The 24,716-nt window shown below is 37.6% G+C and overlaps 2 protein-coding genes across 11 annotated transcripts in view; both read left to right on the top strand.

Annotated features, from left to right (window-relative positions):
* The first annotated feature begins 1,027 nt into the window (after nt 1–1,027).
* Nucleotides 1,028–20,151, top strand: ATXN3 (ataxin 3). 7 transcript variants are annotated; one of them, XM_067296950.1, is made up of 12 exons: nt 1,028–1,546; nt 5,054–5,119; nt 5,512–5,676; nt 6,219–6,263; nt 7,379–7,464; nt 7,892–7,958; nt 10,615–10,702; nt 10,954–11,086; nt 12,226–12,401; nt 12,821–12,944; nt 14,336–14,436; nt 15,128–20,151. In XM_067296950.1, exons 2-12 carry the CDS (start codon nt 5,060–5,062, stop codon nt 15,220–15,222), a joined length of 1,140 nt encoding a protein of 379 aa, XP_067153051.1. In that variant the 5' UTR covers nt 1,028–1,546; nt 5,054–5,059; the 3' UTR covers nt 15,223–20,151. The 7 variants fall into 7 exon arrangements, with proteins under 7 accessions (XP_067153051.1, XP_013796136.1, XP_067153050.1 ...); XM_067296949.1 differs by lacking the exon at nt 1,028–1,546 and adding an exon at nt 1,836–1,872; XM_013940682.2 differs by lacking the exon at nt 5,054–5,119.
* Nucleotides 20,152–23,437: 3,286 nt separating this feature from the next.
* The window catches only part of TRIP11 (thyroid hormone receptor interactor 11), a 32,506-nt gene continuing 31,227 nt past the window's right edge, over nt 23,438–24,716 (top strand). For 3 of the 4 annotated variants that reach the window (XR_010884207.1, XM_067296946.1, XM_067296943.1), the window contains exon 1: nt 23,453–23,591. Coding sequence is in view for 3 of the 4 variants with exons in the window: in XM_067296946.1 (XP_067153047.1) it covers nt 23,453–23,591 (139 nt within the window). In the remaining variant the exon portion in view is untranslated. Of the gene's footprint in view, nt 23,592–24,716 lie in introns of all 4 variants that reach the window. The other variant, XM_067296944.1, reaches the window with a different exon arrangement.

Genomic DNA, 24,716 nt, shown 5'->3' with positions numbered 1-24,716 from the left:
CACAAACCTTATCTTGGCTCTGTCTAACACTTCAGCAGAAGCAAGTAGCGCTCAAATTTTTCCTTTAATTTTAACCTTTTCAATGGATTATAGCAAAATTATGTCTTAAGTTTAAAACTATGACAACATATATTAGCATGTAAATACTTTCATAAATTTGTTATTTAAATAATTTTTTTTAATTAACCCAGCCTCTGTATTTTAAATGTTTAATGTTAGCAACTGCTGTGTCTTTACTGAGGATATAACTATACCCCATTGTGTGTGAGCTTGCTGGCTCACTTCTCGGGGAGAATTGAGTTAACTTAATGTGCTGCTTCATCTAAATCAGTTCTCTTAAATCTGTTCAAGACTGTAGAGAAAAAAAACATGCTGCATAATTACTAATTCTAGTCTATCACAGGTTGGAAGAAAAGTAGGAATGTTGGTATATATGGTTTGCAAGTGGCTTTTTTTACTTTGGTGTCACATGGGCTAATTTTGAGTAAGAAAGTAAGGTAACAGCACTGTTCATGCCACTGTTAGATTAGCACTTTTCTCACTGCAGTTAGTGGTTAAGTTGCACAGGCATTTCAGTATTTTGCTAAAACTTTCTCTAGTTTTACACCTAATTTCGTTCCTATTAAAGTAATGATATTTTCTATTCAAAAGAAGTAGGGCTCTGTTATTCAAAAAGTTTATTAACTTATTAAGGGTTAGCTGTTCAGTGCCCCCACTTAAACTAATTGAAGTGGACTCAATCTTTGGAAGCTTTGGAAAGAGAAAGAGAACATTTGTACATATTGAAAAATTTTTAACTGACAATACTTTGAAAGAAAGTCAGATTTGTTCATTATGCTTATTATAAATCTCAATCAAGGTTTCTATAACAATTAAAACTTACATCAAGGTCTTCTATCATAATTAAAACTTATATTTATTAGTAATTATTCTACAGAAATTATCCTAATTTTATTCTCCTGTCTTTCTTTTTCCTTTCCACGCAGAGAATTGAAACCTGGTGAAGAAACTACATGGAAATAGAAGCTGTTGATGAAATGGAAAATATCTTCACTTGATTAATCAACTTATATAACAAGTTCAAAGAACAGGATTATGGTTTTTATTCTTGAGAGAACATATAAGGCTAAAGAAAGAAACACCTACGATTCAACTCTGCTAGTTTAATTTTCAGTCTTCCCTTTTTGAAGGATAATTACGTGACTAGTAAATGTCCTGTTCAGAAACATTTGTCCCCAGAAGTCGTACTCTGGAAGAGGGAGGAAGACTTATGTAATAAAGAAAAACTATGGAAAAAGCATTTATGTTGTTATTAATCTGTATGGTGTGAAATTATTTGTAGTTCATAGCAAGACAGTGTTTAAGGGAATGTTTAATGTACATCCAAAATGTGGCGGAGAATGTGTTTATATATTTTTAATTGAATCTGAACCGTTTTCTCTTTAGATTTCCTCTTTAGACACGTTTCTTTGGGATGTCAGCAGTGACGATACTGTAGCTTTGTGATAGTGCATGAGAACAGGAGAGTGAAAAGGATTGACAGACGGTAAGACACAGCAGTGAAACTGACTTCTCTGTGTAATTTCTAAATTTCTAAACCAAGGGAAATACAGAAAACAGCTTTCCAGTGAGTGGGGAATTTGGGGGGATGTTGGATTCGTGCCGCTGGCGGCGCGGCCCTGCAGGGCCTCCCGGGCGGCAGGGGGCGCCCCCGCGGCGGGCAGCGCTCCGGGCGGGGGGCGGGGGAGGTCCGCGCGGATTGGCTGCGGCGGGTCGCCCGGTAAAGTGGGGTTTGATTGGCTGCGGCGGGTCACGTGAGGCGGAGGGTGCTGGGCGTTGACAATAAACATGGAGTCTATCTTCCACGAGCGGGTGAGCGAGGGGCTGCGGGAGGGGAAGGTCCGCTCCTTGCGGGGCCGTGCCTGCCCGCCCGCCCGGGGGCTGGTGTAGGGGGAGTCGCGGTGTCGCCGGGCCGGGCCGGGCGTACTCTCTCCGCGGAGCTGTGCGGGGTGGCGGGCGGGCCGGCGGGTCTCCGCGCCCGGCGCTGTCTCCGGCGCAGCCCGCGGCCCCCGGGCGCGCTTTGCCCGGGCCCTGCGCGCTGCGCCGCGCTGCCCGCCCCGGCAGCCCTGGGGCGGCGGCTCGGCTCCCTCTGCCTCGGGGAGAGCTGCGGCCCGGCTCGGCCCTGCGAGGTCTGCCGGCTCGGTGGGAAAAGGAAATGTTACGCTGGAGATCAAAGAAGGCCGGGGTTGAGGCTCGGCGCTTCCGCTGGCATAGTGACTTCCCTTCTTGGGCTTTTAAAAATAGACCTCAGCTTGGGGAAAGCGCAGGCTAAAGCTGTTTCTGTCCCTTGAGAGTGAGCGAGCTTGTGTGGCTGAGCAGCGAGTGCGATGGTGGGCAGCGGCAGGCGGGACTGTTCTGGCTCTTCCTGTTTTCTGTCTCCTCTTCATCTAGCCTGGTTTGGTTTGGCTTGTCTGATAAGTAGGGAAAGGGAGCGCTGTTAAGGAAATCCTAATTCAGGCACAGCGCTTCTGTGCGCTAAACAGTGTTTCCGTTTTGGAGAAGAACTGCTTCTATTAACTCTTGTGACTTATCTAGGCTCCCAAATAACAACTATTTGTGTCTCAGTGCTGTTAGGGTACTATTGTCTTTTTCATGTGCTTTGCCGATGTCTCAGCATCTTTATCGTGTTAAGATTAATACTAGTTCTTGTACACTGTTCTCAAGCAATTTAGCTGAATAATTATAAAAGAAACTGAAACTCATATAATCTGAGGAGTGTTTTCTCAAACTGGATTTGGATAGCAGAGCTTTGCAAGCGCTTGTGGTGCTAAACAGCTGTTGCTCAGAGGATAAGTGTTGGATTTTGGTCATTACAGCCTGTGCTACAGTGACCTTGACTTCCAGTCCAGATTTGAAAATAATGAGTTCAAAATAAGTGTACCTTTCTCTCGTGTAGTCTAACCTGTCACATGAGGAGATAGTAACTTAAAGTATTTCTGAGCAAATTGCTTTGTTGTTTTGGAATAATAAAACTCTGCCAAGGTTAAAAAGACAGAGCATAATACAGTCAAAGTTACAAACTAATTGCCATTTATAGTTGCTGCAGATTCTTATTGTGGGGTGGGTTTTTTTGTTTGTTTTAATGTTCTTGAGACATCTTCAATGTGACATAACTATGCTTTAGTAAGTTAGTTGTGCAGTTATTAAGGTGCATGACTGCCTGTTTAAAAAATACTTGGTATTCAAATTTATCTTCTTTTGTTGCAATTATTCTAAGGAAAATTTGACTCAACTGCTATGTCTTTTTTTTTCCTTAGATGGTGTTTTTTTCTCTCAAGGGCACTATTTCAGTTCCTGACAAGATATTCAGAATGTTGAATGTATGTGTGCATCACTTGTACACCTTGGATGTTCCAATTAAAAATCTGAGGCATTAAAAAAATGGCACTCCTAAAGGAAATAGGAATACCTTTAACAAAACAAAGACCTAAGCAATGTGATATTTTTTTCACAGGAGAATGGCAAATGCCCAGAGTAGGCCTCCTCCAGGCTTTAGAGCCACTATCTTAAAATTCTACCCTTGCTTTGATAAGATACAAGTGGTTGAAAACACTGAAAGCAGGGCAGCAGTTTTATATCAAGATAGGTTCCAGCAAGGAGATTTCAGATTATGGAAAGATGTGGTGTTCTCCACACAAAAAAAAAATGAACTTTTCTTACAATCTGTAAGATGAGTTTTCTTTTCTGCATTTACCCTTAATATGTACAAGTCGCGCATATGAAAATTAATGTTATGTTGTTTTAAGTTAAAACTTTTTCTGTACAAATATAGAAATGCCATGTCAGTGAAACTGATGTTTAAACACTGCCGTACAACTCATTTTCAAAGACCGTAATCTCTCTTTGTTCCTAAATCAGTTTCGTATCGTTTTGGTGGAGAAATCTGTGATTCTTGAGCAGGTTCCTCTGCTTTTGTTGTGTCATATGACCAGCAGCAGGGATGTGGGCCTGGGACTGGTGGACAGTCTGGAGTATCTTGCTGTGGGAGAACACGAGCTAGGGGGACTGTGGAGAAGGAGGTTTCTGAATTCCTTTGGACCCCAGCTGTACAGCCCGTCCAGCCTTAACTCATTGCTTAGTTGGGTGATGAAGCCCTAGGAAAATTTTGTAATCTGGGGTAAAGGAAATTTTTGAGATTCTTGCTTTACGGAATGAACCATGGCAGATTTGTACATATGGTTTGAATGAGGCTGTCATAAAAGTTTAAAGAATATTCCTCCAAGGCATGCTGTTGTATTTTGGGGTGTGGGTGATTTTGTTTTGTTTTTGTTTGTTTGGGGTTTTTGTTTTTGCTTTTATTCTTCAAAGGGTGTGTACATTAGAGTTCTTAATAAAAATAGGGAGCATTGATTGAAATGGCAAAGATGAAACCTGGATTTCAAAACTGATATTAATTTTATCTTGCACTTGTAGTTTAGTTATTTCTTTAGCCAATGAAAATCAATTTTTTTTAAGTTTTTCTTTTTTTTTTAGCAAGACAGCATTTTATCTGCACTAATTATGAGAATGAAAGAGCTTGATATACATTCATTCAGTTTAGTTATTTTTTTACTCTTATTATGCTACAAAATGATAACTGTCATTCCTAATTTATTGAGTTTTAATTTAGGTTGATAGTCTAAAAATGATATATTACATTTGTGTTATCTCCAGTGTGCTGGATACATAACAAAGTATCTAAAATGTTCTGCATTTAAATAGTTTATCAACAAAAGATAGTTTCATTGTTTAAGCTGAATTTTTTTTTCCCCTCATTATCTTTCCCTTAAAAATTTTAGAATCAGTAGGTTTTAGCTTCTTTTACATAGTTTCTATTCATAAACTTGATGTGGAAAGCAAGCTTTACTGCTCTTTCAGCTTCTAATCATTTTCTCAGCAGTAAATGAACTGGTTATAACCTGAGCTGGGCAAGTAACCTGAAATGAAAGAAATAAAAGTATACATCTACAGAATCTAAAACTCTTCAAAATGTTAATGGCCTGCTTTTCTTTAGCAGCATATGGAGATCAGATTGCTGATAGTCACACCTGGCATGGAAGAAAAGTTTAATGGAACACGAGTATGTGTTACAGAGAATGTTTGTCACTGGGAATTAGAGATCGAAAATGTTTCATTTTCCTGTGGTGGTTGTTTTGAAGAGGACAGAATCTGTTGTCCTGAAGTCCTTATGTGATTTAGTCAAGCCATAGGCAATTTTTGCATTGCTTTCTAAAATAGCAGTTTTATTTGGAATTTATTTCCCTTGAGGAAATATAGTAGTATGTGGGGAGATGGTCTGTTAAATTGATGGCTTTTTTGTGTGTATTCTAAAGCTTTCAGAGTAATACATCTGAAGAAAATATTGTATTGGGGGAAAGAGGGGAGTTTGCCAGAATAGAATGGTTGAAGCGTTTTACAGAGCAAAACATTAAAATGGCGTTTGTGTATTTTTGTTTTGTTTTCCAACGTTAGCAAGAAGGCTCACTGTGTGCTCAGCACTGTCTGAATAACTTGCTACAAGGGGAATATTTTAGTCCTGTTGAGTTATCCTCTATTGCACAGCAGCTGGATGAGGAAGAAAGAATGAGAATGGCAGAGGGAGGAGTGTCTAGTGAAGAATACAGAACATTTTTACAGGTAAAATCTTTTAAATTTCAGGTTGCTTGATATTTGTGTCCCTGAAATATAATATTGTGTAGCACACACCTGACATTTTTGCATGGTTATAGAAGGCTTATTTCCCAGGACTAAAACTTCTTAAATTTATAGCCCTTTTTGTTCAGTCATCTCAGATTTGGCATTTTTGAAGTTTGCTATAAAGCTTTACAGTAATTCTATAAAAGACACATTATCTCCATCTTACAGGTAGGGAGGTCAGGCATGGCAAGAAGGTTGAGAGATTTGCCTCTTGTCACAGAGTAAGCCAGTGGCAGAGATGGGAACAGAAGTTCCAATGCCTGTCTCTCCTCTAAGCACTGAGCATTTCTAATTTAAAGGTTTGAGTTTTTCATTAATAAGCATATTTGGGCATTGTAATCAGCCTCACAGAATAGGATGCATTTAGTTGTTGCTTTAAGTGTGTGCAGTTTTCTTTATTCTTAAGGTTGATTTTTTGCTGACCTTTTATGCTTACATCACTTTTTTCCCCCTTTTCTCTCTCCCAACCTCACATTGAGCAGCAGCCTTCTGTAAATATGGATGATAGTGGATTCTTCTCAATTCAAGTAAGCATGGCTGTATACTGTGACAATTTTTTCTTTATATATGTTCTCTTTAACATAATTTGAATGCCATCAGCCTTTTCACCTGGCTGGGAAGTGATGGATTTCTAAATCTTCAGAGTGTTTATCATTAAAAGCAGTGGCTTACAGTTCTTTATGGGCCCTTAAAGACTTAAAGAAATATGGACCCCTGAATTGTGAAATCACACCTGCTGGCAACAAACTTGCTTTCTTGGTTGCTTCTTATAATTACTTCGAGGCAGACCTTGGCTTCTATAAGCTGCAGGTGAAAAAACACGGCTGAGATTTTTCTCAGACTATAGAGCCCTTGGCAGTGGTTACAGAGTTAGCACTGTGATCTGCAGAAAGGGAAAAGCTGCAAATATCTGTGTTCCAGTTCACCTCCTGTTATCCTACTTCTTTACCCCATCACTGCTTTACTCAGTATTATTACAGAAAAAATTTTAAAGAGTTACAGTCAAAGAGTTTTACCTTTTATTTTTGAATTTGCTGATTACCTTTTAAAATGACATTGAAATTTCCTAAAATGGTAGGAAACTCCCTATTTAAAGAAGTCATAAGATTTGGTCAAAGCCCGTAAACTCTAATAATGTCCAGGGTTTTGTTACACTACAGTTTGCAGCATAGTAGAAACAAACTTCAGATTCTTCAATTTGATCTGAAAGTCTTGATGGACATCTTTTTAAAATGGACTACAATAGTCAACCTAAAAAAATATTAGCAGTAAACCGGTCTTGAGGGGATGACTTTGTTTTGGGCGGGTGAGGGAGAGGGCACAATGGAACACTAAGCGCAGAGGGAGAAAAACGTGTGAAGTGTCTGTGAGAGGTGAAGTTACAACTTTGTCTGGGAGACTAAGTTTTTTTAACACCTCTGTTGAATAGTTTTGTAACTTCCCCTCAGAAGTGGTATGTGTGTTATGTTGAATGTAGATTCATGACAGTTGAATAATGTTTTGAATAATGTGATTCTGAGGTTTCCTTTTTTTATAGTGGTGCTTTAAAATCAGTTTTATGAAAACAGTATTTTTTTTATAGTAGCTAAAATGATTGTGTTGCTTAAACTGGTTTGACTCAAGAAAAGTGCTGTTTTGACAGGTTATAAGCAATGCCTTGAAAGTTTGGGGTTTAGAGCTAATCCTCTTCAACAGCCCAGAGTATCAGAGGCTTGGGATCGACCCGATGTAAGACCTTTTTTAGCACTCTGCTTTCATTTTACAGAAAAATAATGCTGAAAATCTGTTCTAACTCTGTTTCTTTAAAATAACTATTTCAAGCCCTGTTACATTCTGATATTTAGTTTTTATCCTCTCTGCCTTCAATTTTTTTTGTCTTTTGGGGGTGTACATGAGCATCTGTCCTCTGTGCCTTCATGACATCTCAGTATCTGTGGTATCACAGGCGTACTGAGATTTCAGTAATGTCAACATTACAAAAAAGACAACTTCCTACATATTCTAAGTTATAAAAACAGTATGAATACTCTGTACCATCAACAGTTGTCTTAATTCTAGTGTTTAAATTAGTGGTAGCAAAGAATTTAAACTTTATTATGCACTCCAATATTAGTGTATTTAATTTTATCTATACCTTTTGTTTTTCTTTTTACAGAAATGAAAAATCATTTATTTGTAATTATAAGGAACACTGGTTTACAGTTCGAAAGTTAGGAAAACAGGTGACATTGTTTTTTTTTTTATTTAAAAATTGACTTCAGAGTGGGGGTGGAAAAAATGGTTGCAATAAGACCATGTGTTGGCCTTTTCCAGGCTTTTGCTGAAATTTGCTTTAGTAGTATCCCATTAAAAAAAAAAAAAAAGTTGAGTAAATTTTTGTTATCACAAAGATACCAGGCAGATTTTTGAGTGTTAGTCTGGGGAAAGATCCTATGATCTATCCCCAATGAACCTGTGTCGTCTAGGAAACTGCAGCTCAAGTAGAGTCTGTGTAATGTCTAAGTTTTCCTTTCTTTCCCACATGAAATAGTGGACAAATTCATACATGTGTTGGGAAGAAAATCTTAGGCATGGTTTAGGATCCCTGTGGCATGCAGGCTTATTTTAATGCACTAAATTTTTGACCCTGTAAAAAATAAGTTGCCAGTAGTGTTTTGCTCTTTCAGATGTCCAGTAGGTATAAGGAAAAGTTCATTTAATGTATTAGGACTTTTAATATGTAGGATTGCCAATATTTAAGAGTATTCATAGGGATAAGGTTGGAAGAAAGTAGAAGCACAACTTTCCACTACTTCAGAAAACTTTCTGAAGTAATTGCATTAGAAATAGCAGATAGAATTACTGAAGGTAAGGGGTGGCTGTACAGATATATGGTGCATATATCATTACTCAACAGTTACACCCATTTATCTTTTAACACCCAGTGCAGTGTTTATTTCAGTAGCCAGTCATTGTTCTGGATCGTACTCCATAAGCTTTCATACAACATAAGTGGGGTTTTTCTTTATTATAATAAAGTTATAGAAAACACTCATGAAATCAACTTGTAGATTCTACAGTAGTGGACAGGAGTCAGTTTAGCTGTTCAGTCCATTTTACAAGTGGTGGTCACCTATGTTGTTATCCAGATTAAAAAAAATACAACTTGTGAATAAACAAACTCTCTGCCTTGATCCCTAATAGGGCACTGCAGTGTCCTCATGTTTCTGTTTTTAAAAGGTGGATGGAACACTAAAGTCTTCTAGGAAACCTTCTTAGAAAATTAAAATTAAAGCAGAAGCTGGTTTGGCAGCTCTGGAGAATTCATGCTAGAAACAATTATTCAAGCTAACAAAAGGGTTAAAAATTTGTTATGTTGCAGTTAGCTTTAATTAGAACTGATAGCTGGGAAGGTTACAGGATATTACTGGCTCTTCTGGTTTAGTTTCAAAGTATGGCTGATAATTTTTTTTATAAGCAAAACGCTTAAAAATGTGGGGAAGATTCCTTGTTATATGTACAACCTTGTAGGCTGGAACTTTGTGAGGTGTCATTCTAGCCTAAAACTTCATGTTGGAGCGGGGGTGTCTCTTTCTTGCAAATATGGTATGTAGCCACATGAAAACAATATGAGGTGTCTGTTATCTAGAGACCAATGAGAAAAGATAGAGACAAAACAGACTGGCTTAGTGATTGACCCAATTCTCTTCTGTTACATTTATAGCAAATCTTCCTCTTCCTCGTTCCCTTTTAAATGTTTGGCTGTAATCTGTCCATCATACTTGCATACATAAGTTTTTAATTCTCCTTCCCCACTTCAACACTCTTGGTGTTCTTACCTTTTTCTAGCGATAAGAGGTTTTTCTTGAGTGAGAATATGAGTGAATGACAGAATGGTAGACAGTCACTTACCTATATTCCAGGTGAATTACAGTATGGGCCTGACTGCAAGTGTATGAATACATATGATCAATATATTATTGGAAGTTTGGGCAGATAGTTTTTTTTTTTTTTTTTTTTTTTTTTTTTTTTGTAGAATGGAGACTGATTTCTCCTTCTGCCATCTTAGATGGTCCTTCCTGGTTAAAATATGATAATATTGAATGGGTATGGTGTATTTAAAAAAAAAAAACTTCAAATTTAATGCGGTATGTATGGAGTTTTAAAAGTAGAATATTTTTCCATCCATATTGAGTAAATTTTTTTCTCTAGTAGAAGTATTATAAATGATTCATTACCCTGCTCAGGGAGCTGGGAGTAATCTGTGTGTATTTATCTCAGGTCTCACCTATTGTAATATTATGCTGTGTTATCGACATTAAATTTGAGCTTATTTTTCTTGGCTGATTAATTTTTAAATTAAAAAAAGCTCTCTGAATTAAACAATATTTTCAGCATAACCAGCCATTAAAGACTGTGTTTAGAATGCCTTTAACAGAAAATAGTCAACTTTTCTTCACTTTCCTGTTTCTATTCATATAATAGGCTATAGTGTGAACTTAGGAAGGTTTTATTCCTTCTGAATATCAATTTCTGAGCAGATTTAAAACTAGTATTAAGTAGTATTTTAAAACTATGGCTGAAATAATTCTTCTACCATTATATTTAGATTTTTTTTCCTTTTTTTAATGGTTGTTTGCCTGGTACCGGTGTTCAGTAAGGGGAGAGAGCGTGCAGTAACTTTCTCACTTCAGATCTCTTGTTGGCTGAAGAGTATTTTAAGGGTAACCTTTAGCAGCATAGGTACTGTGCTTCAAAATACTTCTAATCTGATAATTCATTTTATTAGATTGAGTCAGATGTTCCATCATAGAAAATGACCACATTGTACAGAAATGGACTACCAAGTAATCTTCATGCTAATTTGTTCTCTCAAACCTTTTTTTTTCTTAATTACAGTGGTTTAACTTGAACTCTCTCTTGATGGGTCCAGAACTAATATCAGATACATATCTTGCACTTTTCTTGGCTCAATTACAACAGGAAGGTAATAGTAACTTGCAGATGTTAAATCTCATTAATAAAAAGTAGGTAATAATCATTATTTATTAGACCTTTTGTATTCAGTTAATTACCCTTAGCTTTGTGATTGAAATAGTGAAATAATCCAAGTCCTTATAATGAAAGGTAGAGCCTTATATTGTAATAAATCATGCATCATTGTCTTCCACATAGTGTACATTTTAGAGTATTTATGCATGTACCTTATGTTGTAGACTTATGATTTATTTTTCTCAGGTTATTCCATATTTGTAGTAAAAGGTGACCTGCCAGACTGTGAGGCTGATCAGCTATTGCAGATGGTTCGGGTACAGCAAATGCAGCGACCAAAATTAATTGGAGAAGAGACAGCACAGTCAAGAGAACAGAGGTGAAGTAAATAGAGATTTCATTTCAGCAGTATTCAACATGATTGGTTTCCGTGATTAGTACCTACATGGACACAAAGCCTTTAAGAACCCTCGCGAAGTAGTTATAAATGCCTTCAGTGCATTATGTTTATTACTACTGCACACAATAAAACCAAATTAGTAGAGCATAAAAAGTATTTGTAAGAGGACCAAAATTACTGTAATAAGAATTCTGTGTTTCCCTGTGCATATGTATTGTATAATGCAGACTTTAATTGCATGGTTATGATATTTTTCTGTTTATAGTGGAGTGCATCAATCTTACCAAACTATGGTTAATATTGACTGATCTACAGTTAAGATTAGCGTGTGCGCTCCATCATAAGTAGAACATGATAATCCCATAACTGAATTCCACATCATTATAAATCATATGTTACTCCTTTTTGGCATAATTTCACTGTAAATGTTGTGGTGGTGCTGTATTGTGATACATACTACTAATATAAAATGCATCCTTAGAAGCACAAAGAACTATTGTTGCAATAATTTTATCATGTTTTCATAGTGAATAAATTGCATACTGATTAAAAAAGATTTAGGCTCCTTTTTGTTTTCAGAGGAATTGGTTCATTACCATTTCTTCCACTTGGTATATGTAAAATGTAGTGTTGTAAATTGAGGGTATAAGAACAACAAACTACTTGGTTGTGATGTGAAAAGTACATATAGTTTACAGAGTGAAGTCATCAAAGCTTCCTAAGGAAAAGACCACCTGCACTATTTTCTGCTGGCATAACTGAATAGCATAGGTTCAAATAACATTAAAGTATTATTGCTTTTTATAGCATTATAACTCTTGTAACTTTTTCCTATAGAACAGATTCTTGTCAACATACATGCATTGCTTGAGAGTTGCAGTATGTTCATTTTTACAGCTGAAAGAGCTATGCTTGCAGTCTTTGTGATTTTGTTACTCGGGTATAAATGAAAAACTTGTGATAATTCCTGTCATGTAATCACAATAGAAATGTTTTTTTTCCAAAGTTTAAAAAAAAAAAAAAGTAGAGTTATATCAGCACAAAATATTTCTGTTAAACCTCACAATAAAAATTAATATTATCTCTGATTGAATGTTTTAAATGCATCAACTTTACAGGCTGCCCAAAAGTGATGTGGAACAAGCAATAGAAGTTAACCATCCTTTTGATGGAACAGGCATATTAGATGAAGATGAGGAGAATTTTCAAAGAGCCCTGGCTCTAAGTAGGCAGGAAATTGATATGGAAGATGAAGAAGCCGATCTTCGTAGAGCCATTCAACTCAGTATGCAAGGTGCAGTGGTTATTTAAATGTCACTTATAGTATTCTTACTGATTATGGTACAGTGGCTACTAAAATCTGTTTTGGTAAGCCACTTCCTCTGCATGCGTCAAGCTCTCTGAAAAGACTGGCTTTGCGGCCTGGAATAATAATCCAGTCTTTCCTGTAGCTGTCCCTTTATGGCTTTCTGAAAAGTCGCCACTTTTCATGTTAGCATTGATCATTGGGAAGCAAAAATGAATTGTCGAATGGTGGCAGGAGGGAAGGGAAACAGTCCTAAGGTGAGAAGTAGCAGCAGTGAAGTTAGGTGCTTATTTTACCAAAAGTCTCTTTCCTCCTGTCGAGTTTGAAGAGATGGTTTTAAACTATACTTTGTTTCCAAACTTCATTTTGCTGTAATTAGCGGAATAAAGCGCATGTTCTGCTTTTAGGGAGTCGTCGAAGTGAGTTCTTGGACTCAGTACCACAGAACTTTCCACAGTCACCTCACACCAGTCAGTCAGACTCCCTTTCTTCAGAAGAACTGCGAAGGAGAAGACAAGCATATTTTGAAAAGTAAAGTAGCTGATAGAAAACTAAAATTGCATGTGGAAGCAAATGTCTTATTATTTAGTGCTTTTGGGGAGTGCGTGGGCTTCTGGCTGAGGTCCAGCTTAACCTTTATCTCTTAACAAGACTTCTTTAATAGTACCTGAATTTCACTATTCCCAGATAGTTACTATGAAGTAATGACTGGAAAGAAAACTATAACTAAAAGGGGACCTGTTAGTAATGCAACATTTGCAGTCTTGTGAATGAAAGAAAAGAGGCATGGTATAGAAGTATTTTTACATGAAGTCTTGTAAATAATTTTGATAATTAATTTTCTGGAGGAAAATATTCTTACTCTAAGACCCTGCTTCTGGTAAAGAGGCATCTAATGTGCATCACACAAAAGAGCTCTAGATGATATTTTTCTATTCTGCAGTACATTCTTAATGTATAATTGGTGTACATTCTTAATGTATAATTGGTGTATGGTTGTAGCTTTTACTTCTCTCTGTCTCCTAGAGATGGAGCAAATTAAGACCTGAGAGAAATGCTAGGGGTTGGAGAAGTTAGACTTTCCATGAGAGGATAAGAATGCTGAAATCTGAATTCTGGGAAAATCGGAATGTAATGTTGGGAGAATAGATGCCTGGAGGTTAGCAGGGGGGAACAACTGAGAGGATTTAGGTGCAGGAGTGTCACTGTGGCAAACAGTAGTGTATATTTCTCACTCTTGGCCTTCTTTACAATGAAATAGACTTGTAAGGTGGAAATACTCTCAGAACAGAATCTGAAAAAAAGAGAGAATAAAGACATTATCAGTGTAAACCTGTGTGTAGGTTGCTCCTATAGGGTGCTGTTAATTCTAAAAAAACAATAGAGCATTCCTCATGTTTATTTAAAAAAAAAAAATTACTCAGTGTTTTTCCATAGCACTTCAAAGTATCTTGGCAAAATTGATATTTTTTTCAGAGCCAAGAAAAAGTCTAGCACAAAATGGTACAAGCAGTGACAAGATCTTTGTAATTTTCAATTGTATTATTGAAAAAGGAATTAGTCTGTGATACAGTATATAAGTTCACAATATTATGCAAAATGCATAAATTTTAAAACTTCCTTTTTATGGTTCTAGAAACCACCATTATAAAATTAGGTGATAGTTTTCATTTCTTCTGCTTTAACTGCTATTCAAACTGTCAAAAGACATAGTACACTGAAGTGAATGCCTGATATAAAAGCAGAAGAATCTTACTTCCATATCAGATTTGAATGTGTTTTTTTTGGGGTGTGTGTGGTTTTGGGGGGGGGGGTTTGTTTTTTGGTTTTTTTTACAAAGTATAAAGGTATAACTGTACTTGATATTAAAAACATTGAAGTAGGTCTCATATTGATGTTAATTTTATTCTTTTATAAATTAGTAACACTTTCGGGCAGCAACAGCAGCTACAGCAGCAAGATCAGACCCAAAACCTATGTGATAAGCCAACTAGAAGTTCAAGCACCCTGGAAGCTGACCCAGGTATTGTTTTTTAAGCTTATTTCCAACACTGATATAGCTGTAGCATTTCTTTTCCACTATTGTATTCTGTCCTACTCTCTCATTTTCCTTGTCTACCTACTTCCTCCCTGCAACAGCTGTTCAGGCTATGCTTCACAGCTGTTACCCTTTTGAGCAGTGAAGGAGAGGATCACTTTCTTGAAAAACCTGTTCTGGATTGAATGTAAATATCCTATTTCAAAATGTACAGCACCATCACTAGTCCACTTGAGTTCTGGGTTTGCTTTTTGTTGTTTCATTTGCATTGAGCATAGTGTAGCAAATTGTAATCTGTAATGGGATTTGTGCCAACAATTTGTTTTCTAAATGACTTTTAAAATTTTATGAAAATGTTACAAAAATGTAATAAGCTTGGAGCAATATCTGACAAAATCATTAGAACCATTTTTTCAATAGAAAATAACTATGTAAGCCATATTAAGTATTGGTGATCCAAAATTAATGTCTGTTAACTCGTTGTAGACTGACCATTGTGCATGGAAAGCTAAGTACAAAATGTTCAATGATAGTGATAGAAAACAAACGCAAACAATTTTGGAGGGATGGAGGGAGAACACAGGATGTGGACAAAAGGAACAAAGAACGTATTTAACTACAGTTGAGCACTAGCTGTGTGTATTTATTGTAAATTATATGCATTTGTTTTCTTTAGGAGGTGATATGAGTGAAGAAGACATGCTTCAAGCAGCCATGAATATGTCTCTGGAAACTGTTAGAAACCACTTGAATACAGAAGAGAAGAAATGACATCACAGCTTTTTTCCTCTTGTCAAAACACTAAATCTTCATTATAATTTTACTGTGCAGATGTTGCAAAAGCAGGGTTCATTTCAGAGCTGTGGAAGCAGGAATGAAAGGGGGGCAAGAAGTCAGAGGTTTAGAGGGAACCTGCAAATACCAAGAAGATTGCACTATTCTAGAGAATTGGAGCACTCCTACTACAGGACATCTGTTCACAAGAGTAATTGTATTAAAATCATTTGAACTATTCACCTGAACAAAGTTAGATACACATAAGAAGTTAGTAGCTGTAACTTGCATTTAAAAAGCAAGTTTAAATTCTTTTGAAGAAGCCTATACAAAATATGTAAATTGGGAAAAAACTGCATCAACTGATTTTCTTCACTTATGCAAAAATACATACAAATAATATATTGTGCTTATAAATTGCTCCTTTCTGGAAAAAAATGCATTTTAAATGGGAAAAAGAATTCTGTTTATCATAACTTCTTTTTTTTCCCCCTCCTGCACAACCTAATAATGTCAATTTTTGGTCCTGTTATCCAGTTGTGAAATGACCTGTTCTGTAGGAGAAACCTGAATCCTGAAACCTGAATTTAGTGCCTGGCAATTCAAGAGAGAACCTCCAGCATATTATTGATTATAATGTTACGCCTAAATCTTTTAATGACTTCTGACATTCTGATACTACTTGTTTTTACTTCCGGTTCCACCTATGAAGTCTTTAGATCCATATTTTAAAGTAGGGTTCTTGCTTTCCCATTTTGTCTTTGGGCAGATAACTTTTTTTTTAAATGCCCTATCCAGTTAGGCCATTGTCTCTACCAGCATAGTAGTATGTAATCAGTTGAGTTAACAGATTTTTTTTCTGCCTCTTCTGGAGTTTTTTTTCTTTTCTTTCTTTTCCCCATTCTTTAAGCTCAGCCCTTCATTCTGGCCTCTCAATATGATAAAGTTCTAACTGAGTCTAGGAGAAAGGAGAAGTGGAAAATCTAGGTGCCATAAAATCAGTGCCACACACAAGGTGCATTCCTGCAGTCTGAAATAATCCCTGTGCAAGTAGTTCTTTTAAGACTGAATATTTATGTCTGTGTGGATGTTCTTTCTGAAATGCTTTTTATGAGTGTCTGTCAGAATGTTGCAGCTTTTTCAGGAATGGCCTTTATTCATGCACCTTACAGGTTTTTTTATCATGCTATTTCTGATCCTGAGGAAAATCGGGGAGCAAAGTATGGGAGCTAGCTTATTCTATTAGTTGCAAGACATTTACTTTGATATCCAGGATGAATGTGTAATAGGGTGACCAAACTCGACTCTCAACTTTAGTGCAGCAAATCAAATGCATTTAATTTTCCTAAATGGTGCTTGAAATACAAATTCTGTTTACATAAGTTATATGGAAATATGTTGTAGATCCAGTGTGCAAGCTGTACTCCACTTAATGCATTAACAGCGCAGGTATTCTAAGAATAATCTTTTGAAAATAAACCTGAGTTTCTTTATCAAAATAGTCTAAAGTTATGACATTGCACAGTAGTAACATTTAATTAAAATTCTTAACTGAAGGGTAGTTAGAGGGAAACATACATTCAGCATCAAGTAGTACTGTATATGAAAGGGCTTTTACCTCTCAGTAAAGATTTGTTTACAGCAATGATTTTGTGATAGTTTAGAATATTATAATACATGGGCTAAATTCTGTTTTCCTTACCTGTGTGCTGCATTTCCACTGATGTCAGCAGAACCACTTGTATGCATAAGGCAGTATAGATTTTGCCATGGGACAGCACTACTTTTTAAAATTTGATTTTAAATTTTATCGCTCTTTTAATGATCCTGTTATGCACATAATAATGAACCTCCTGTAATGTATCATCTCAAATAACGTATCAAAATAATAAAGCCAAACCATGGCTTAAAAAACCCAAGATGTATGCATATGCCATTTTGAACTGCTGCATTTTTCAGGATGTAGATTTCTGCTTTCAGTTTGAAATTTACATAAAACTGAAAATGGAGAAAGAATCTGTAAAGCACTGAATTATCTTTTTGCTTGTCTGGAAATTATTCACAGCTTTAATTTCCCTTCTTTTGTTGTGCCATAAACTGATTTTTGAAATAAGATTCTCCTTTCTATAAATAGGTATAGGCTGGCAAAGCTTTTTAAGACTTATTTTTAAGTCTTTTAAGACTTGTTTGATATCAGTACTTGGAACTTGGTACCTTATCCTCTGTTATAAGAATATCATCAAAATTTATCATTTATATAGCTATATAGTATAGCATTCCTGTATTTAAAAATATATATATATACTAAGCCTGTCGAACTGCATTAACCATAACCCAGTGACAATTACATGTTTTTATAATCACTAAAGCATGGAAGCTTGCATTTGAATTTTCCTATCATTTTTCAAATTACTTCATCACCCAAGTGTTCTAATGTGTAAGGAATATAAAGTAAGAGTGCCTGAATCACAACCATGTGAATCAATTACAGGGCTAACTGTATTCCTTTCTGTGCAGAAACTGTGTCATTCTGCAAATACCAATTTGATATTTGGAGGAATGTCAAGTTCACTCAAGTAAGTGAAGCTACTTAGTCAATCAGTTCAGAGGTAATGTTTTAAGCTCTGTATGTTAATTGCACCAAAGGAAAAGACAAATATTATCTGTTGACAGTACACATTTTATAACCCAGATCTAAAGTTCAAGATGCGTGGACCTGCCAAGAAGCTGTTAATAAAAAGCTGATCTCATTTTTTGTGTGCATTCTTTTGGTAATAAGCACTTCTCAGTTTGGCTGAACTAGGAAACATAAGGTGTTTACTAATTCAGAGCCTATTCCTAGGGTTATCCATTCAGTGAAGCTAAAGGGTTTTTCTCCCCAGTTGTAGCTTTAGGCCAAAGTCTATTTTAAGTGAGCATAAATTTCTTTCCTTTTTTCTTTTTTTTTTTTTTAATTGCAGTATGATATTTGAAGGAACCTTAGACCTTATTTATCCAACAGACTTTACTTTCTTTTTTGCTCACAGTGAATGGTCCATGTGGCATCATTTATGTTTTTCTGCCTACAGAAGTTGAAGGGGTAGGGGGAATGAGTCACAGTCATGTTGGGTATCTTGCAAAAATTAAAGGTCTTTAAGTGTAATTCTGTAAACTGCTTTTCTGCTTTTGTAATGAGGGCAGGAAAAAAGTGTTTACAGTCAGACTGCAGTCATGCTTGAATGCAATTACTGTTAGGTGCTGCTGGTATTTATATGAATTATTTAAATGTTAAAATTTTTCTGAGTTTGAAACTAATCTGCTTTATGATACTGGCTTGTTCTCCTATACTTGGCCTCCTTGTGCCATCCAAACATTTTCACAAAAGAGAAGCAGTGGGTTGCATACATATTTCAGTTACAATGTACTTTTTCATATTGTTATTTTGCAGACTTTGCACTGCAAGGAGTATATAAAACTCTGGGTTAGAGTGCCACTTAAAATAATACTAATATGAAGAAAAGTCTCAGATATTCTTTAATATTGGACTAATGCATCTGTTATTTATAAATATAGTAGGTAGTGGAAATGAGAGCCATGTTTAAAATGTCTTCTGCACATGTTTAGTAAAATAATTCTATCTCAGACATTGTCATTTTCAAGCTGCTCTTCTTTATTACAAAATTGGCAATTATATTTTTTAAATTGAATAAGAAAGGATTACAGTTATTCTAAAATGTCTGAGATTTTCTGGAATTTAGTTACTGTTTCAAACCTCATGGTGAAAATATACAAATGGTGGTGTATTATTGTACAATTCATATTACCAGCACATACTTCAAGATTGGTTTTAATGGACTCAAAAAAAAAAAAATTGAAAAGGAAACTTTAAGTGTTCAGATGTAAAATTAGCTATCACTCATTTGATAAGCCACCACTATCTTACATTAAACAATTCCTCAGAAATGTTCATAGTTGCTCATAAATCATTAAAAACACTCTAACTGGGAATATGCACTCTCCACCTACACATAACAATCAGTTCTTCAAATAAGACTAATACTTCATATTAATACATTTAAACTGGCCCAGTCTAAATGTACTTTCAAATGGGTAACTTTCTTTGTGTCCAGGTTTGCATCTTGAAAGCATGAGCTGTTTTATAGTAAAACTTCTTTAACCTGCACTATTTGCCCTATTTGAATTTCAGATACTGAAGGAATGCTTCAGTATTTAACCTGCAAATCTCATCTCCTTCTTCCCTAATTCCAGTTCTTCAAAATAAGTTAGAGTACATGTAACTTTTCAACTGCTATTACCAAATCAAAATGGTTTTCCTTTTTTTCTTTGTCAAGAAAAGCAAGTAGCTGTTACTATGCTTAGATTTCTTGCCAGGGCAGCCACTGTGTAAATTCAGGAGAGGAAACTTGTAAAAGGGAAAGAAAGGGGTATAGTGTTTGAATGCTACAGTGCAAGAACAGAGGAGAACCTTGATACTGTCTTTAAACATGCAAGCATTGATGAAACTTTACCTTTTGCTATGTGAAACCCCTTGTGTACAAAGCAGTATGGATTTAGGATTTCCTAATGGAATAATTTTTTTCCTCTGTTACCTAATAGTGTATTTTAGAAATCATTTTCAACTACAGATAAATTATACATATGTATTATATATAAATATATTTCTTTTTCCATCACTAAACTCTGCTTTAAGTATCGCATCATTGGCACTAAATTCTGGTAAAAATTTTTCTGTTTTGTGTATATAAAACATGTAACACTGAAAAGATACAAGAAGGAAAGCTGACAAGCTTTGCCATTGTTTTGAATGGATAATAGCAGTGCTGTTTGATATTTTGAAAAGGCTGTCGAAATAAGTGTGAATGAACAATAATATATATGGTTATATTTGATAAATTTTTTTAAAATAAATATGATTGTAGCTTCTGATATTTTTCCCTTGACTATTTGCATACGGGCTTTCCCTTATATGTCGGTCAGACACAGAACCATCAGACATTAAGATCTCATCTTTGACATCTGTGGGCTTTGGATCAGATGCTATGTATATGCATTAACAGTGGGCTAATTTTAATAATTGACATTTCATCATCACTGATACTTTTTCATCTCTTGATGTTTCAAGATTTATGTGAAAACATTCCTGTTAGTGAGAAAGTTGGTGGTGATTGTTATTTACACTACATCTTCAAAAATTGTTTGCATTACAGTTTTAAAATAGTCTAATACGTTTGTGGTTTTGCTACAAGAACACGCATTCTTTTCATGGCATAATGCATCCGCAGCTTAGTTAACCCACAAACCATAGTGGGTGATTTCTGTGTATACTGTTATCAATAGCAGGTGAAGTCAATCAGCTAAAAAGTAAGTTGCTAGTTTTTCAAGAATAATAATTTTAAAAAGAGGGGAAAAAAAAAACTCTGTACTACTTTCTTGGCTTCTTGCTTTACTTCAGCATTATAATATGAACCAAAGTAGGAGATATTTTTATCATCTTTAAATATTTTGAAAAGTCTGAAGGACATCCCTGATTTTATTGTAATAATTTAAGAGTTTCTCCAAAGAATGAGTTAATCAAATAATACTGGAAAAGATGATACATCTTTCATCTCATACAAACACCTAACTTTATATTAAAATGAATCTTGGTATAAGGCGTTTCGAGCATCTTAAACTGCACGAAGTATTTGATAGCATGCCTGGGTCCCTCCTTTTGCCATTACTGTTAATTAGAGGAAATTAATTCTATGTTAAAATGATGTTTTAAATCAAAATTAACAAAACCAATTAAGATACACATTTACATTTCATACTATATCACTATATACTTTCCACAATTCTGGTATATTTTATACTGGTTGGAGAGAGAAATGGGTTTGAAGTAGTGGATGAGTACTATTTTTTTTTTTTTATAATAGCTAATTATAAGGGTGGTAAATATAATACTAAGTTTAAAATTTTGTAATGCCTAAACCTGATGGAAGAATTGTTCATTGGGGAAGAGGGAAAGCAACCATTAATAGAATACTGTTAAAACTAACAGCTATTTCTGTTCCTTCAAAACTTCTGGACCATGTGCTCCTGCCAACCTCAAAGTTGCCTGTGAGAGACTGTGGACAGTAGAGCTGAGAAGGCAATGCAGTTTTGCAGGCCAGCTACGAACCATTTACCAAGGCTCAGCAAGACGTGGTTTGGGAAGCAACAAACAACTTCTTCCTTCTGGTAAGGTGCTCTGGTAGTATCTAACTCTGGAGCATGTTTTGTGCCTGTTACGTTTTCAGCTCCTCTGTAAAAATGTTAAGATTTCAACTGTGACATGTTCTTTCTTCTGAGCTTCCTGTTACCAATCTTTGTTACCAATCTTTAATGATTAATCATTTTCTGTAGTTATTAATTTGAAAGTAGTGATGAATTAACTGCCCCATATTTTATTTTCAATATCAGATTTTTATATCAGTATCGTTCTTACTGTTTTAACACTGCATTGTCTGTAGCAATGCAATACTCCCTGTACTCCCTAAATATTTTAAAAACCTCATTTGATCAAAGAGAGAAAGAACTTTGAATCAGACCAGTGCCAGGGGAGTGGTTAGAAATCAAATCAAGTGTCCGTCTTGTCAAGGAATGTCTACATCCAAAGCAGAAGAGGCTTAGATTTTAGGAACATATATATTTTGTAAAAATAGAATACAAAATGTCTCTATTTTTGTAGCATTTACAGTTGGATCCTGTGTTTTATTAATGGCACGCTACCTGAGTATGTGTATGTATTAAGGGTCAGGCTCATGTTAATCACAGGGCTTTATTGACCCAAATTTACACCTAGGATGACGTGTCTGTGGTGCAGTTGGCCTGTTTGTCTACATGCTTTTCTGGCACCGTCATGTGCTGATGTTAGAGACGGGCTTCTTCAGTCGTTGCGTTGCGCAGGCAGGGCAACCCTGCCGGTCTCACCAGCCGGTGATCACCGGCACGGCTCCACCATGACACCTTCCGACCTCCTCCAACTGCATTTTCGCACTAAGAGTTTGTTTAAGAAGTGGTGAGACACACCAGTTGCAGGCAGTCTGCTGATAAGGAGGCGCAGCTGGAGAGGCTCAGAGTCAAAAGGAAAAAGCACCGCTTTTTCAGTTCCGCTCCAGGGGAAGAAAGCCCTTTGCAACATTTTACGCATTCTGTGAAACGAACCTCGTTTCCTGGCCTGCCCTAGCAAGCACTGCAGGAACTGCAGACTGCGGGCAGTGCCTGCTGATGGCTCCTTGGAGAGAAAAAGCCATTTACAGCCGGGATCCGTAACAGCACTCCCCCTGAAACCTCAACAAAACGCCCTGGGCACGTGCACTGCATCCATGGGACAGGAGGGGTGTCCCAAACTTGGCTTTTCATGGGCAGACAGCAGCAAGAAGCCACACCGAAGCGAGGCTTGTTGCGGAACAGCACATCCCAGGGAAATTAAAGCAACAAAAAGCTAGTTTTTGTGTTGCCTCACAAGGGAAAACCCTGCTGTTATCCCTGAGACCGTATTTCATTCCCCTGCTCTTCCATACTTCATTAGCAGCTTGCAGGTGCATGGCACAAAGTCCTAGAGAGAGCAACGATAAAGCTGGGACGCTCCTGGCGCTGACTGACTAAAATGCCTTTTTAAGCGTTCAGATTTAAAATTGGCTATAATTCGTTTGATAGCCAAATGGGGGGAGGGCAGGCGGCCGCGGCAGCCGTCTGAGGTGGGCTGCGAGCGCGGCAGCCGCGAGCGAGGCCCCCGCTGGCGTTTCGGAGTGGTGCTGCCTCCGCCTCGACTCTCCCTGCCGCCCCCACGCGCGCGGCCGCCGCTGCCGTTAACGGCCCCGCCCCGCCTCGGCCTGGCCAGACGCGCGCGCGCAGGGCCGCGCGCCGGGCCTCGCTGCTCCACCACTATCCCGGCATCCTCTGCTGCCGGGTACACGTCTCAGCCGACGCGCGGGCGCTCTAGCCGACTGCGGTGACCGTCGATGGTGATCGGCGGAGGCTGGGAGGGGGTGTCATGGCGGCCGTCGAGGTGGCAGTGCCTGGAGCTGCCGGGAGGAGCCGCTGAGCGGGGCCGTGCCGAGGGGATGCGCGCGGTGCTGGCGGAGGGGGCGCCGGGACCGGTCCGCTAAGCCCCCAGCAGGAGCCTCGGCCTCCCTGGCGAGGGGAGGGAGGAGGCGGCCGCCCCTTGGCCCGCGGCGGCCGCAGGGCCGGCGGAGCGGCGGCGATGGCGTCGTGGCTGGGCGGGCTGGGCTCGGGGCTGGGCCAGTCTCTGGGGCAGGTGGGGGGCAGCCTGTCCTCGCTCACCGGCCAGATCTCCAGCTTCACCAAGGACATCCTGCTGGAGGGCGCCGAGGAAGTGGGCGGTAAGAGGGGCTGGGGGAGCCGGGCCGGCGGCGGGGGGGCCTTTGCTGGGGCGTCTCCGGGCAGCGGGTGGCGGCTCCGAGCGCCCCCGGAACAGGCCTGGTTTCGCGGGGGTGCCTTTCCTGCGGCCGTGCTGGCTGCACCTGCCGGCTGCCGCCGGTGTCAGGGAGGGAGCAGAGCAGTTCTGGTAGACATCGGCTTGGTGCCTTTCGAGGGAGCTGCTGCTTCCCCTTGGTTTGTTTTTGTTTTTATTCTGCCCCGTGATCTCAGTAGCTGGGGAATAAGCAAACGTATTTACACGCTGTAATGTAAAAGGTAAATCTGTTCTGTTTTTTTTGCTCTGAAGTTTCTGAATTGAACGTATGAGTCGTTGCATTATCGGTGATGAAAGCTCGTAAGTCTTCTGCCAAATAGTCTTCTGTTTGTTTAGTTTATCTAAAACTCCAGTCGATTAGCTGCTTTTAGAGGAACAGTGGCTTTATAAAACTGCAGAGTAGCAGTATAGCATTTTTTGCCTCTGTTTGTGATCTGGAGTCTGACGTGTCACACAGGCAAAAGTCCAGTGTAATTGATGCTTTTGTTATTTACATTTCAGTAGGGCCCATAGAATCCAGTGGAGTCCTACCATTCTCCTGCAGCCAAGTAGGAGAACGTGATCCTTGTCTTATAGAGGTTAGAAGCAAAAATGATTAAAAAAAAAAAAGCTGAGGTATCAGAGTAAGATGTTCCATTAAGTAACTAAATTTATTCTAGAATATAGTATTTTCTTATTTTTCATTAATACCTTTTTTAAGAGCTTTTGAATAAAACTTTAGATTTTTCTTGAAAAACATAGTGATACATACCCATAAGTTAATTTTACTAATGTTATTTACCATCCTGAAAATATAACTTATTGAAAAATAAATATTCTAAAATAAGCATTAACAATAGCAACCACAAAGAACAGCTGTGACTTTTAAATGCTCATCTTAGAATGTCAAATTAAACAATTTTACGTAGTTCACAGCTTCACAATTGTGAAGGTATTGTATAAAGACATTATCTTGTGATTAGGCGGAGACTACCGGGCTAATTTTTTTCCTTTTATATGGTTAAAATGCTCTGAAGAGAGAAACTTATTCGGA

This window comes from Apteryx mantelli, chromosome 4 (assembly GCF_036417845.1).
Source record: "Apteryx mantelli isolate bAptMan1 chromosome 4, bAptMan1.hap1, whole genome shotgun sequence".
In the NCBI taxonomy this organism is placed as follows: domain Eukaryota; kingdom Metazoa; phylum Chordata; class Aves; order Apterygiformes; family Apterygidae; genus Apteryx; species Apteryx mantelli.
This window is presented reverse-complemented; position numbering and strand designations above follow the sequence as displayed.